This window comes from Otolemur garnettii, unplaced genomic scaffold (genome assembly GCF_000181295.1).
Source record: "Otolemur garnettii isolate 467f Iridium unplaced genomic scaffold, OtoGar3 scaffold00167, whole genome shotgun sequence".
In the NCBI taxonomy this organism is placed as follows: Eukaryota; Metazoa; Chordata; class Mammalia; order Primates; family Galagidae; genus Otolemur; species Otolemur garnettii.
In genome coordinates this window covers 1,335,009-1,350,222 of record NW_003852562.1, presented here as the reverse complement: position 1 = coordinate 1,350,222, position 15,214 = coordinate 1,335,009, and the positions used below count along the sequence as shown (strand labels likewise).

Genomic DNA, 15,214 nt, shown 5'->3' with positions numbered 1-15,214 from the left:
GATTGCAGTATCAAATGGTAGGTCTACTATTAGGTCTTCAAGGATTCTCCATACTACTTTCCCCCAGGCTTGAACTGGCTTGCAGTCCCACCCACAGCGTATGAGTGCTCCTTTCTTTCTGCATCCACACCAGCATCTGTTGCTTTGGGGCCTTATGACATGGGCCATTTTCACTGAGGTTAGGTGATATCTCAATGTGGCTTTGATTTGCATTTCTCTGATGATTAAAGATGATGAACATTTTTCATGTGTTTGTTGGCCATAAGTCTATCATCCTGGGAAAAGTTTCTCTTCATGTCTCTTTCCTAGTTTTTAATGGGATTGTTTGATCTTTTCTTGTTAATTTGCTGGAGTTCTTTATAGATTCTGGTTATTTGCCTTTTTCAGATATGTAGTATGCAAATATCTTCTCCCATCCTGAAGATTTTCTCTTTGGTTTATTGTTTGTGTCCTTAGCTGTGCAGAAACCTTTTTTTTTTGCAGTTTTTGGCTGGGCTGGAATCCCACTACCTCGGGTATATGGGGCCAGTGCCCTACTCCTTTGAGCCACATGTGCCGCCCTGTGCAGAAACTTTTTAACTTGACCATGTCCCATGTATTTATTTTTGTTGTTGCTGATATTGCCAGTGGGGTCTTTATAAATTCTTCCTGTGGGCCAATTTTAAAAGTTTTTCCCATACTTTACTCTAGGATTTTTATGTCTTAGGTTTAAATTTTTTATCCATCGTAAGTTAACTTTAAAAAAAAAAGTTAACTTTTGTGCGTGGTGAAAGGTGCAGTCCTGTTTTAATCTTTTACATATGGCTAACCAGGTTCTTCCAGAACTGTTTATTGAACAGTTTATTGAACAGGTATTCTTTTTTTTTTTTCTTTATTGTTGGAGATTCATTGAGGGTACAAAGAACCAGCTTACCTTGATTGCATTTGTTAGGTAAAGTCCCTCTTATGATTGCGTTCTGCCCCCAGCCCCCTCCCTCCTTCCCTCTCTCTGCTTTCCCCTTTCCCCACCCCCCCACTCAATTCACATATGAGCCATCAACTGTCCTCATAGGAGAATTGACTAAATAGGATTCTTGCTTCTCCATTCTCGTGATGCTTTACTAAGACTAATGTTGAATAGGTATTCTTTTCCCCAGTGTATGCTTATTTACTTTGTCAAGGTCAGGTGGCAGTATGAGGCTGGTTTCATCTCCGGATTCTCTGTTCTGTTTTACAGGATAAATCTCTATTTTTATGCCAATACCATGATATTTTCATCACTGTAGACTTGTGCTATAGCCTGAAGTTTGGTAATGTCTCCAGGTTTTTTCTTATTATGTAGAATTGCATTGACTTTTTTTTTTTTCCTAATTCCATGTGAAGAGTAGGACTATTCTTTCAAGACTGTGTCTATATTCATGAATGATATTGGTCTGTATTTTATTTTTTTGTTGTGTCTTTTCCTGGCTTTGGTATCAGGGAGATACCAAAGGATGTACAAGGAATTGGATAGGGTTGGTTATAGAATAGATTTTTGCAATATAGATACAATCTGTTCTTTGAAGATTTTGCAGAATTCTGGTATGAAACTGTGAATTCTTAGATATATAACAAAGTCTTAATTTATGAGGGGATTTTTACGCATAACCTTGCAAGTCAGATTTTAACAAAGTTTTGATTTTTATAATTATTAGTAGATACTTTCTGATTGTCATATAACCTCATGTGGCAAGCAGTTAGTATCCATTGCAAGGTATTTCAAAATTTAGCTTTATGTTCTCTCCTTTATTTATATTTTATCATCTTACAATAAAGGCCTCACTGATAAGAGAAAAGTATAAACCAACTTCATCATTAAAAATCACTTTGACAAACACACACACAAAAATAAAATAAATAAAAATCACTTTGGAGGGTATTCAGTACTTGTGTGGAGGGGTATACTCTAAACCAGGGGTCCTCAAACTTTTTAAATAGGGCCTAGTTCCCTGTCCCTCAGACCATTGGTGGCCTGGACTGCGGACCCCAGGATGAGTAGGCTGTTAAGTAGGACAGGCAGTGGCGGCAAAAACACCCGGCGGGCCAGATGAATGTCCTGGGTGGGCTGCATGTGGCCCATGGGCTGTAGTTTGAGGACACCTGCTCTAACCAAACTGATTTTCTCACAAATAACCACTTATGCATTCTGTACATAATGCAGAAAGCATCTATCTGAGGGTCTTTGGGTATTAAATAAAAGCACACTGGTTTTAGAGGATAATCAAAACATGGAACAAGCAATCAGCATTGTTTCGTATTTTCTACTCTGCAATTGATGGAAAAAATTTTTGGTCAGAAAAATTAGGGTCAGAAGTTCTGGGGCAATTTTAAAAGAATCTCTCTGGTTGCTGTGTTAAAAAATAGGCTACCTAGGGAGCCTTCTTAGGAAGTTGTTGCAGTTATTTCAGTGAAGGATGATGATAGTTTAGAGGAGGCAAGTCGCATTAGAAAGTATTATTAGGTATTAGAACTTGATTGGACTTTTGATAAAGCATATTAAAATAAAACTCTTAAGGAGTCAGCTTTTGGATGAATTTTGGAGATAGAGCCAGTAGGATTTCCTGTCACTCTGAATGTGGGCTGAGGGAGTAAGAGAATATGGAAAGGAGCCAGTGAACCGTGAATGTCAGCCTGAACAACTGAACTGTGGGGTTGTCATTTACTTAGACGGGGAAGACTTAGAAGTAGTAAGTTCTGGGAAGGAGGATTAAGAAATTGATTAGGAAGACTAGGGGATGTTTCTTCGATATTATTAGAATTAATTTACTTACCTGTGTTAGAGAGTGAGTTACTTAAGGCCATCTTGGTGTGATGAAGTTGAGCCCATTTTGAAGTCTGACATACTGGTCAGATGGAAGCAGGTTTTGTTGACTTAGAGGGCCACCAGTTTCAGTAGTATCACATTTGAATGGCATTTGGGGCAAAATCCTCTAGGACCAGAAGTATGCACCAAAAGATCTTAACTTGACAGGCAATCTGTGGAATGTGCCCAACCACTGTGTCCCCGTATAAAAGGGGTCGCTAACATCCCCCAGGTGCTGATGCCACCTTTGCACTGCCCAGGTGGGTCACCCTCCCATTTCAATAAAGCTGCCCTGAACATTAAAAAAAAAAAGAAAGAAGGAAAAGAAATCAATTAGGGGCATAGTTGTTTGAGATGCCCATTAGACATCTAGATAAAGAAGAAGTGAATATGGGAGAAGCTAGGTTAGAGTTATAAATTTATCACTGGTAGGAAATAGAATTAAAAGCCATAAGACTGGATTTAGCTATAAATTAAGTGAGTTCAGACACAAAATATCTTTGTGAAATGAGTCTTTGGGAAAGCCAGTGTTTGGTGGTTGAGGAGGTGGGGTGAACTGACCAAAGGAAAATGAGGAGAAAAGCGAGGATGTTGAGGAGAAAAAGGGAGGATGGTCATCTATCTTGACTTGTTCTTTTTTTGTTTTTTTTATTAAATCATCGCTGTGTACATTAATGTCGTCATGGGGTACAATGTGTTGGTTTTATATACAATTTGAAATATTTTCATCAAACTGGTTAACATAAGCCTTCATGGCATTTTCTTAGTTATTGTGTTAAGACATTTATATGACCTGCTCTAATTTAAATTTTTTTCTGCATTGAAGATATTGGTTGTCAAGTATATGGAGGAGAATATTGTAGAAAAGTTCTATAATTGTAGTAGTCTCAGAAGAACAATGTCAATATACCTATTGTCATGATTACCAAAAATAGTTAATTTTTTTGCATATGCTCTTTCCATGATCTGTCTTGCCATTTTTAAAACCCACAATTATGGGCTGAATTGTGTTCCCCCAAATTCATATATTGAAGTCATAACACTTAGTAACTCAGAATGTGATGGAATTTGGAGACAGGGTCTTTAAAGAGGTAATTAAGGTTAAGTTATATAATCTTAGTGGGTCCTAATCCTGTAGAACTAGTGTCCTTCCTTATAAGGGGAGAAAATTAGGATACAAAACACAAACACACACACAGAGGTGAAGATACAGAGAAGGAAAGATGGGTAGGCTTTCTGCAAACCAAGAAGAGAAGCTTCAGAAGAAACCAACACTGTTAACACCTGGTTGTCAATAGACTCTGGTACTTTGTTGTGAAAGCTGCAACAAACTGATACAAACTAGTATTATTACCTACCTTGAGAGCACATAGCTATTACACACTGTTTTTGTTGAGCTCTTACTTTATCATGGTTCTGTCTGTGTACTCACAGGCTTATTGCATTTCCTATACTGGCTCTCTGTGTTTCAGCTTCTTCCATAGTAGAACTTCAGGACGGGCTCAAGGAAATAATATTTCACTAACATTGTGATGTTAGTCTAGAAGGGGCCTTTACACTTGAAAGTCATATTGCCTGGCTTTAAAATCCTTGACTAACCTCTTCTTTCTTTGAGCATCTTAAAGATAAATACTAGTTTTTGTTTGGCATGAAGCATTGATGTTGAAAGTCTGATCTCAGTCCACTGTCTTTCTAGTATAATGCACTTGCTCTTTATGGATATTCAAAGGAATTTTTTCACTTTGTTTACATACAGTAGTTTTGCTAGATATGCTTTGGTGTTGGTCATTATGAGTTAATTTCTTGAACATATGGCGTTCACTTTCATATGCCATTTGCATCTTATACTTCAAGAAAATTTTCTTTTACTCTAGCGTTTAGTATTTGTCTGATTTTCTTGCGTTAGTTTTCTTCAGAGACATGTCTGTACATGTTTGATGTTTTTGCTTATGTTGAATATTTCACTAAATCATTTCTGTTCCTCTTAAAGTGAAATATATCCTTCATTTTTGTCACTCTCATTTGAAGTTTAAAAATACCATTTTAAAATTAATAATATTTGGCTATCCTGAACCATTTGAGTGTAAGTATTGGCATGATGCCCCAGTGTCCTAAATGTTATGTTCCTAGAAATAAGAACATTCTTTTATATGAATATATATATATATATCTCGTGTGTGTGTGTGTGTGTGTGTGTGTGTGTGTATTTTTGGTGACAAGGTCTTGCTGTGTCTCCCAGGCAGGGTGCAGTGGTTTGATCACAGCTCACTGCAACCTCCAACTCTGGGGCTCAAGTGATCCTCCCACCTCAGACTCCTGAGTAACTGGGGCTATAGGCCTGTGCTACCACCCCAACTAATTTTTTTGTAGACTGGGTGTTACCATGTTACGCAGACCAGTCTTGAACTCTTGGGCTCAAGTGATGCTCCTCCCAAGCCTCCCAAAGTGTGGAATTATAGGCATGAGCCATAGCTCCTGACCTACATAATTATTATATAACATAAAATCACCAGAGATATAAATAAACACTGATGTGATACTACCATCTGATCCTCAGGCCTCTTTAAAATTTTGCTATTTTCTAATGCTCTCTATAGGAAAAATATCCAGTTTACTGAATTTACATTATAATGAACTTTTGGTCTGGAGGATATACCAGTTTCTCAGTCTTTCCATCATTTTCCAGCTGGATACCCTCTTCCCCTGAGGCAGGTGTGGGCATTTTTTGCTGGCGGCATGGATGCCCTCTTAGTCCTTCCTCAACTCAGGCTCCACCAGCCCATGCTGTGGGGCTGATGTTCTTGCTTCTTTCTTGAGCCACACTCTGTATCTCCTGCTGGATAGCTCTCTTACTCAGGTGCTTCCCAGTCTCTGCAGCGCTCACGCCCTATGACTGCTCCCCCCACTGGCATCCTGCCCTCCCTTGGCTGGCTGCTTTCTGTTAGATGCAGTCCTCACCTCCCTCGGGCTATCGCTGCTGGGCCCAGGCAGCCCTCCTCTGGGTGCCGTCCTGTGCCTGCTCTGGATGCAGCTTCTTCTCCAGGTTTGCCCTTTACTCTCAGTCCCATGGAAAGAGGGATATTACCTAACAAATGCAATCTGTAACCTGGTTCTTTGTATCCTCAATGAATCCCCAACAATAAGAATAAAAAAATTACCATTAAACATGTTAAAATGAATTGTTTATAAATGTATTATGTTTCACAGTATGTATGATATGTTCTCTATTAAATGCTTGCCTAAAAAAAAAATAAAGATTTTACCCCTACACAGGGAAGCCTTGTGTGTGGACGTCCTCCTTATCTTCCACATACTCATAAACCTTACGTCAGGGTGCAGCCTTCTTCCTTGTCCTTCAGGTGGGTGCCTTATCAGGTCCTTAGAATTCTGACATACAGAGCTGTGTAGCTCTTCTTGGGATGCCTTCCAGCCCTGCTGGTGCTCAGACATCCTCCAGGAAATTGCCTTTCTCTGCCCCTGTGGCCCACACTGGTGTGATTGTCTGCATCATCCTGCTCATTCCTGACACTCCAGGCTGTGGGTCTCTTCCGCGTGACACCTTCTGTTTGGGCTCTCTCCCCTTTGCAGAGATTTCCACCTTCCCTGCTTAGGCTCCAGCTTCCATACTTGGCGAGCTTGGTGGTGAACAGACTTCTCCTTTCTCTGGGCTTTGACGCCATGTTGCCCCCCTTATGGATACACCTCTCACTCAGCTGAGGGCTCTGCCATCCTCTGGCTGCTGCAACTTCTCCTTCTGCCCCTAGTGTGGCTCCTACTTTGCCTAGTACTACTTGGGAACTTTATGAATTTTCAGGAAAGGAAGTGGAAAAAGAAGAGGAAAGAAGCTTTATTTGTTTGTTTAAAAAATATTTTTAATGGCTTTACTGAGATACAATCTACATACATGTAATTTATTCATTTAAAGTGTACCAAAATTCTGGATTTTCATAGACTATGTTGAATCTGTAGATTAACTGTGTTAATTGCCATCTTAACAATATTAATTCTTCTAATTCATGAACATGGGATGTCTTTACTAGGTCTTCAAAATTTTTAAAGATGTTTTGTAGGTTTGGTCTTAGACTTATTTTGTTAAGTTTATTCCTTATTATTTTATTATTTTTGATGCTGTTCTACGTGGAATTGTTTTTTAAATTTCATGTTCAGATTTTTCTTTGCTAGCACATGGAAATATAGTTGATTTTTGTGTGTATAGATTCTATATCCTGCATTCTTGCTGAACTTGGTTATCAATCCTAATGCCTCTCTTGTTAATTCATAAGATTTTCATACATCGGATTGTGCCTTTTGTGAATAGAGATACTTTTATTTTTTTACAATCTCAATACCTTTTCCTTGTTTTTGTTACCAAATTGCCTCAGCTAGCACCTCCAGAGTATTATTGAATAGAATTGTCTTATTCTTGAGTTGCTAGGAGTACAGGCATATGCCAGCCAGGTTTTCGACTTTTAGTAGAGGTGGGGTCTAACTCTTCCTCGGGCTGGCCTCAACTTACTGAGCTCAAGCAGTCTTCCCGGTTTAGTCTTCCAGAATGCTAGGATGACAGGCATGAATCACTGTCCCTGGCCAGCTGTTAGTTTTTAGTAGATGCTCTTTACTGGACTGAGGAAGTTCCATTCTATTACTGTCTTATTGAGTACTTGTATCATAAAAGGGTCTCAGATTTTGTCAGATCCCTTTCTGCATCTATTGAGATAATATTGCTATGTTGATCTAAGGACAGGTTTGTCAGTTTTATTAGTCTTTTCAAAGAATCAGATTTTGGTTTTAATATGTTTTTACTGTTGTTTTTCTTATTCTCCATTTCACTATTTTCTCCTTATGCTTGTTTTAATGTTAGTTTTAGTTTTCTTTTTCATTTTCCAGGATTGGAAGGTGGGTTGTTGATTTGAATTGAAGACTTCTTTTTTAATGCAAATATGTACAGGTATAAGTTTTCCTCTAAGTGGTGCCTTAGCTGCTTTTGTTTTGGTATTTGTGCCTTTATTTTATTTCACCTCAAAATATTTTATAGCCTTCCTTTTGACAATTTTTTCTTTGGCATAACAGTTATTTAGGAATGTGTTTATTTTCAGATAATTGTGAGTTACCCAAATTCCTTCACATTATTGGTTTCTAATTTTGTTCCAATTGGTAACAGAGAATACTTTGTTTTACATCTAACCTTGTAAATTTATCCAGGTTTGTTTTGGACCTAACATTGGTTTATTTAGGAAAATGTTTCCTGTGTACTTTAGAAGGATGTGCACACTGCTATGTTGGTTAGTGAGTTAGTTCTGCTTGGTTTCTATTCACGTCTTCTATTTGTTGTTGATCTTCTGCCTCAATGTTCTATCTGTTCTTTAAAGTTGAGTATTGAAGCCTCTGAATCTTAGTGTTAACTTGTTTCTTTCTCTCTTCCTTTCTTCAGGTTTTTTTTGCCCTTTTATAATTATTCAGTGTCCTTTGACTTTCTAGTGAGATGTTTTGTTTGAAAGTTTATTTTGTCTGCTGTTAGCCTCTTCAGCTTTCTTGTGGTTGCTTGATATTTTTCCCATTCTGTTTACATTAAGTCTATATCTTTGTACTAAAGTGCCTCCTATAGACAGTATATTATTGGATCTTGTTTTATTGTTCAGTCTGAGTCTCTGCCCTTTGATTTGTTTATTCTGTCTATTCTGTTCATTCTGTAACTCTATTGATATAGAGTTATATATCATTTTACTTTTTGTTAGCTGTGTGGCTTATGTCCTTTTTACTCCTTTATTATTTCTTGATTACTTTTTTACTAAGTGATGATTTTCTAATGTAACACTTTCATTTCTTTAACATTTTTTTTCCTTTTTAAAACTTACTCCTTTAGTGATTTCTCTAGAGCTTACCATATGCTTTTTAACTTGTCAGAATCAGCTGAGAACTTTTTTCCCAGTGAAGATTTACACTAACTTTATTCCTGTGAGGTACTGCTTGCTTGGTATTTTCCAGATATACAATCCTATCATCTGCAAAGAGTGAAAGTTTGATCTCTTCTGACCCTATGTGGATGCCCTTGATCGCCTTCTCTTCCCTAGCACTCGTTTTCATTTCTGTGCTGTTCAGATCATTTTCTATAACAGTGCTCTTATAAATGCTTCTGAAAGAAATTATGCAATAAATATTGAGATTTATATAAAGGCTTATCATACCTTTATATAATTTAAAAAACACAGAAAAATCTAATATCACCAATGGAAAAAGGCTAAGAATATTTTAGTATCTATTTAGTGGATTATATGTTTATAGTCGTTATATTATTTTATGCATATTTTAAAAAGCCTGCAAGTGTTAGGTTTAATTAAATACAATATGAACTTGTTTTGCTCCCATAAATTGTAGCATTATAGTCTTTGTATCATGGACTCAACAAAATTTAGACGAATTTTTTTTTCCAAATAAGAATAGGTTTTATTAAGCGTCTTAAATTTCCAAAAAAATTTTTAAAACTTTCAAGAGAACTTTCAACCTTGTTAATTTCAACTTAAAGACTATACACAATTGAAAACAAAAGTTTTGTTCCAGACAATAGGATGTACAAACATTTCAGCGGTGGTAAAGTGCAGTCATGGAAAAGCTACTTACACTGTTTTAGAACACATTTCGCAGTTTTCTATTTCAGTTATTATTTTTGGAAAGCTGTTGTGTTGGGTTCCTTAGCATCATAGTGATTACACCACCCTCCTCCTGCAGAAAAAAAAAAGTGTAGGAAGAATCAATGAAATACAGACAACAGTATGCCCAAATTTTTATTATTTCATGCTGTTCTCGTCTTGGCACCTGCCTAATCATTAATGATTTGCATTCAGTTTTATAATAGAAAGTCTCTCTAGTCTAGAGAATAGTCCAGAAGTAGAAAAATGTCGATAATTGTACTGACATGTTTGGTCTGCACAGTGTTTTAAAATGTTTGAATTAAATTTAAAAATTATTGATTTTATGAAAAATTAAGATTTCATGTTTCTTTTGAAAACTGTGGAATAACTGGCAAAATAGGTTAATAATTGACTTGAGCTGAGCAGTAGGCGCTACTTCTAGACAGGACATGAACTTTCTTGTTTTGAGTGTTTTTACTCAGCCCACTTTACTTATGTGCCTATCTGTCTGTCTTCCATAAGAACTTGAGTTTGAAACATTTGATTTAATGTTGTTATAGCATTAAAATAAGGAAATTGGAACTGTGTCAGATTTCCTAAGCATTAAAAAGTAATTAGTGATAGAGTCAAGATTGGATTTCACATGACTTCACAATTAATCCATTGATTGGTTACTCTAAATCAGAAGACCTAGAATAACAATAGCAATACTGATATCATGTGATTGTTATAAAGGTTAAATATTATTTATCACTGTCACATTCATACCTGTAAAGCAAATTTAACCATTTATAAAATACTTTTCTTGTTACAGCTGGTTCATCTTATTTTTTATATAAAGAAATAACCTGTTTTAATGGAATTCTCTTCTGATTTTATTATGTATATTGTGATGTGATATTATTATGGAGTAGCACTGGTATTTAATAATGTTGATAATGCTTTTTAGGATAGATATAAATACTTTTGCATATCAACTGTTCTTATACTTTCAAATAGTAGTCATTTTTGTATGTAATTCATGTTCCAGGTCCTGTTTAAGTATATAAATACTTCAGAAAATGTTAACAAGAAAAATTAAACCTATGCTACAAGTAAAATCCTGCTTATATACAGTCATCTGGCTTTATGTTATGTTGTTATTATATCATATATCTGGCTTTATATTATGTTACTATTACATAATTTGGCAGTAATCAAAAGCTTAATAAAAACCAAGATCTGAGGATCTTTACTACGTAATAAATCTTAACTCTCATAGAAGGGGAGTGAGAAAATCCGTAAAGCCACTGACCAGCCTATGATACTAACTGCATACAGCAGATTGTTTAGTCTCTAAATGTCTGTCTGCTTGAAAACTTCAGAGTTTTACTATGTTATTTTTAATATAGAGTGTTTACACTAGTTTTTTTTCTTTTCAGAGTACCTTCAAGTTTAAATCCGAGAGTGATATTCACTTGGCAGAGCATCATAAACAGGTTCTATATGATGGGAAACTTGCTAGTAGTATTGCCTTCACATATAATGCTAAGGCCACTGATGCTCAGCTCTGCCTAGAATCATCACCCAAAGAAAATGCATCCATTTTTGTACATTCCCCACATGCACTCATGCTCCAGGTGGGTCAATAGTGGCTTATTTTTCCTGTTTTTGTCAGAAATTATCAATAACTTAATTTTCTATATCAAATGTTGCTTATCTATAAATCTGTAATTCCTATTTTTTTTTTCGTCTTTTGGTTTTTTCATTCTTTTGTTGTTGTTTTTTTTCTTGAGACAGAGTCTCACTCTGTGCCCTGGGTAGAGTGCTGTGAAGTAAGTCCTAGCTCACAGCATCCTCAAATTCCTGGGCTCAAGCGATCCTCTAGCCCCAGCCTCCCAAGTAAGGTTTTCCCATTCTTAATTGGAAGTTTTGCCTTCTGCCTTTTCTGTGGCAATATACCTTGGCCTTTGTCTCCTTAGTATGATATATATTATTTCTGTTATCTTGGATATTTTATATCCTTCAAAATAAAATAGATTGATTTAACTGAATAGTTATAAAAACAAAACAAACTTTGCTTTAAGAATGATACTCTCTAACTTAAAAATACCTGAGTATCTTTGAATCCATTAATAGTATTTCTTATTTTAAAATAACTTTTGATTTTAACTTCATATTCTTAATTTAAAAGTGAATTTTAAATTCACTTCCATTTTTTATATGTATTACGAAATTTATATCATTGAGGGCTATTGAAACACATCAAACTGTGTTTATTTTCTTATAAAGATTTGAAACAAGGAAATAGTGATAAAAATTATGCTATGGAAGTTTAATAAACAATTTTGTTTCTGAACACAGGATGTGAAAGCTATAGTAACACATTCAATTCATAGTGCAATTCATTCAATTGGAGGGATTCAAGTACTTTTTCCACTTTTTGCCCAACTGGACAATCGGCAGCTCAATGACAGTCAAGTGGAAACAACTGTCTGGTACGTTTTCTCTAAGCATGCAATTGCTGTTATCTCCTACGCTCTTAGGCTATGCCTAATATGGTCAGTACTGTGTGACTATATTACAGTATTTGGGTTTTGTCCTTGAAGTGTTAATAACAATATTTTGAGAACTAAGGCAGATATATATTTATAACAAATAAATGAAACCTTGACACTTAAATTCTTAAACCATAAAGAATGCCTTCCTTGGTAATAAATAGAAAATTTTTACCAAATGTAGCATAGTGATTATAATATGCACTTGCGAAAAAATGTCATTGAAATTGTGTCAGATTGAAGAAAATTACTAGGGTAGAATTTATTCACAAAAATAGTATTTAAGAACACTTTCACACTTATATACATTATACCCTAAAGAGTGGTATTATTTTCTAATGCTTTTATCATGACGTAAGACTAGCACAATGTTAATTGGCACCAGCTTTTATTTATAGATAATTTATGTTTAAGGACCCAGATCTAACCAATGTCATATCCATGTTTATGTAAAAATTAAATATTTTACAATGAGGTTGATTTCATGTAAAATTTTTATAGCTTTCCTTATTTTTATCAAAAAATACCTTTTGCATCATACTCTGATTTAATATCTTATAATCACATATATGAGAAGTTAAATATGCATTTTAGCAACTATTTTAAATATGTACATTGCTATACTTGGGGATATTAATGGGCAAGTTATATAAATAAATATCAATCTTTACTCAAGCAATTTAGGATTGCTTCATTATTGTGCACAGTACATGTGTATATGAGGTCCTTCGTGGGTTATCCAATTTTAAATTAATGGAAGGACTAGTGAATGAAGGTATGAGAAAAATTTAAGGTAAAAGGAAATGTAGTATGTGTTTTTTGTTTTCTCATATTTATTATCTAAATTAGCTACTAATGCAATTCTATTGTAGTACTGATAATAACTATTGTTCCTATATTGGGACTATCTTTACGTACAGTATAAATCTAAACATAGATTTGACCTGTACATTTACAGTGTTCACCTCTCATCCCTGGGTCATTCTTTCTTTTATATCAATATAGTATAAAGGTTGAAATTTTGAAAGTAAAAAGCCTTCAAATGAAAAGGAACTCTGAGGTCATGCCCTCTGTGATATTAGCTTGCCATGGGATCTTAAATAATCTCATTGCGGGGCAGATCAGCTTAGTGGCAAAATCACACTTTAAATCCCAATCCTCTACTTAAATTCAAATGTTCTGCTGTTTATCATCTAAGTGAACCAAGACATACTATGATCAGTAATTTAAAACCTAGTAAGTACAATGAAAAGATTTTACAGATGAACTAGCCAGTAGAAAACTCTATGTGGAATTTAGATGTTTCTTATGAATTAATATGAACTACATAATTTTTTAAACCTGAAATAGACATTGTTGCCAGGGAAGAGAAGATTAGGAAGATTATATAGTTTGAAATGTTATAACTAAAATTATCATAATAATTTACACCGTCTTGAACAGTTATGATAAAATCTTACTGCTAAAACAATATTTAATAGGTTATCTGGTCCATTCATCCAAAATGTATGGTTATTTTTTACTCTCTGTTTTTAAAACTCATTTTATGATATAATTTATATTCTATTTTGGTATTTAAATTGTATGTATTCATTATGAAGATAAAAACCGTTTGAGGAGTTAGCATACCCTTTTTGATTTTGACTGTTTTTAGTTCTCTCATATCATTCATTTTAATTTTTATCTGTAATCACTCATTCTATCTTTTTCAGTGATATGTTTTTAGTTTATAGTCAATAGCAAACATGTTAATAATAAAGGTACCACTCTCCTCTTTGATAGCAATACACAGTCATTTCCAGGCTACCCTATAATGTAGTTATATGCTATTTTGGATTTTTATCTATTACCTTTTAATTTAATTTTTATCTATTATCCTTTAATTTAATTTCATGTCTGAGGTTTGCTCTTTGATAGACAATTGTGCATGTCAGTAATACAGTCTTTCGTTATTTAAAATTTTGACAGGAGACCATTATAGAAAAATTTATGCATCAGTAATACAGTCTTTTAGTTTTCAATGTTAACGGCAAATTGTTAAATGGGATTTCTCCCTCTATTTGAAGACTACAAATTCTTGGCTGTGTAAGGCTTGACAGAATTTTTTATTTTGTGGCTGTATCATCAGTTGATATAGATGAATGGGACCTTGAAATAGGATGTATCAGCTTCTGTTTAGGCAATATTAAATTGTTCCAGATGAGGGAGCATCAGTGTTTAAAGTTTTAAAAAACATCAAGTTTTAAAATCTAGAGAAAATTCAATATACTCTTTTGGTAATCTATTAGAAAACTAAATATATGACAAATTACAATATTGTCTAATTTTTAATTAATGGTTGGTAAAGTTGAGCTAAACTCTAAAATAAGTTACTTCTCTGCCTTCTGTGTTTTGAGCCGAAGCATTTTGTCTTTCAGGCATTTTTCTCTACTAAATAGTCACTTTTAATGAAACTTTTTATTATTTCTGCAAGATATAGTCTGCTACTATATCATTCTTACTTTGATGAGTTTTCAATTTATATACTGAATTTAGAATTAAAATATTATTTTAATATTGCTACAAGTAGTTGGCTACTTTAAATTACCCACAAACTTTATGAAAACCTTGTGTATTAAAGGAACAACCTTAATTTCTGAGGCCTCCAGAGATATCTTTATTTGAGCCGAAGAATTTTTGTGGTTTGGCTTTATTATGAAGTCTACTTCTTATAGTTGTTATGTATGGACTTTCAAGTCGGACAGACTTAGGTTTAAATCCTGACTTTACTAGTCAGAATAATGCAGTTTTGTATATGTCATTAGTTTTTTGTGCCTCAGTTTCCACCATTATAAATTTGGAATAATAGTATCTTTCTGGATTATTTAGAGTAAATGCAATAAAATCTATAAATCATGCATAGTTAAGCACTCATTGCCTTCTGGTTTTAGTGATGATGACAGTGAGCCAGGTGATCTTATTGGGTTATCGCTAATCCTACAGTAGTAAAAATACTGAATATCAATCATAGAGAAATAGATTGTTGTAATAAAGCCCATATTACATTATGTGAACTTCTTTCTCTATTGATGCCATTTACAATAGAGAATTACTTATTCAAGTATCTAAAAATAGGACTTAGATTTTGAATTTCAGTTATGATGATGAAAGTTGGTTTTGAACCAGCTCTCCTTTTTTTAGATACAGTGGCTTCAAATTGAAGGATGTATTCCTCACATGTGGAAGTC

The 15,214-nt window shown here is 34.5% G+C and overlaps 1 protein-coding gene across 1 annotated transcript in view; it reads left to right on the top strand.

The window, feature by feature from the left end:
- The window catches only part of NBEA (neurobeachin), a 719,303-nt gene that overhangs the window by 104,716 nt on the left and 599,373 nt on the right, over window positions 1–15,214 (top strand). Inside the window, exons 9-10 of the mRNA XM_003800132.3 lie at window positions 10,872–11,069; window positions 11,794–11,927. Coding sequence (XP_003800180.1) covers window positions 10,872–11,069; window positions 11,794–11,927 — 332 coding nt within the window. The remainder of the gene's footprint in view (window positions 1–10,871; window positions 11,070–11,793; window positions 11,928–15,214) is intronic.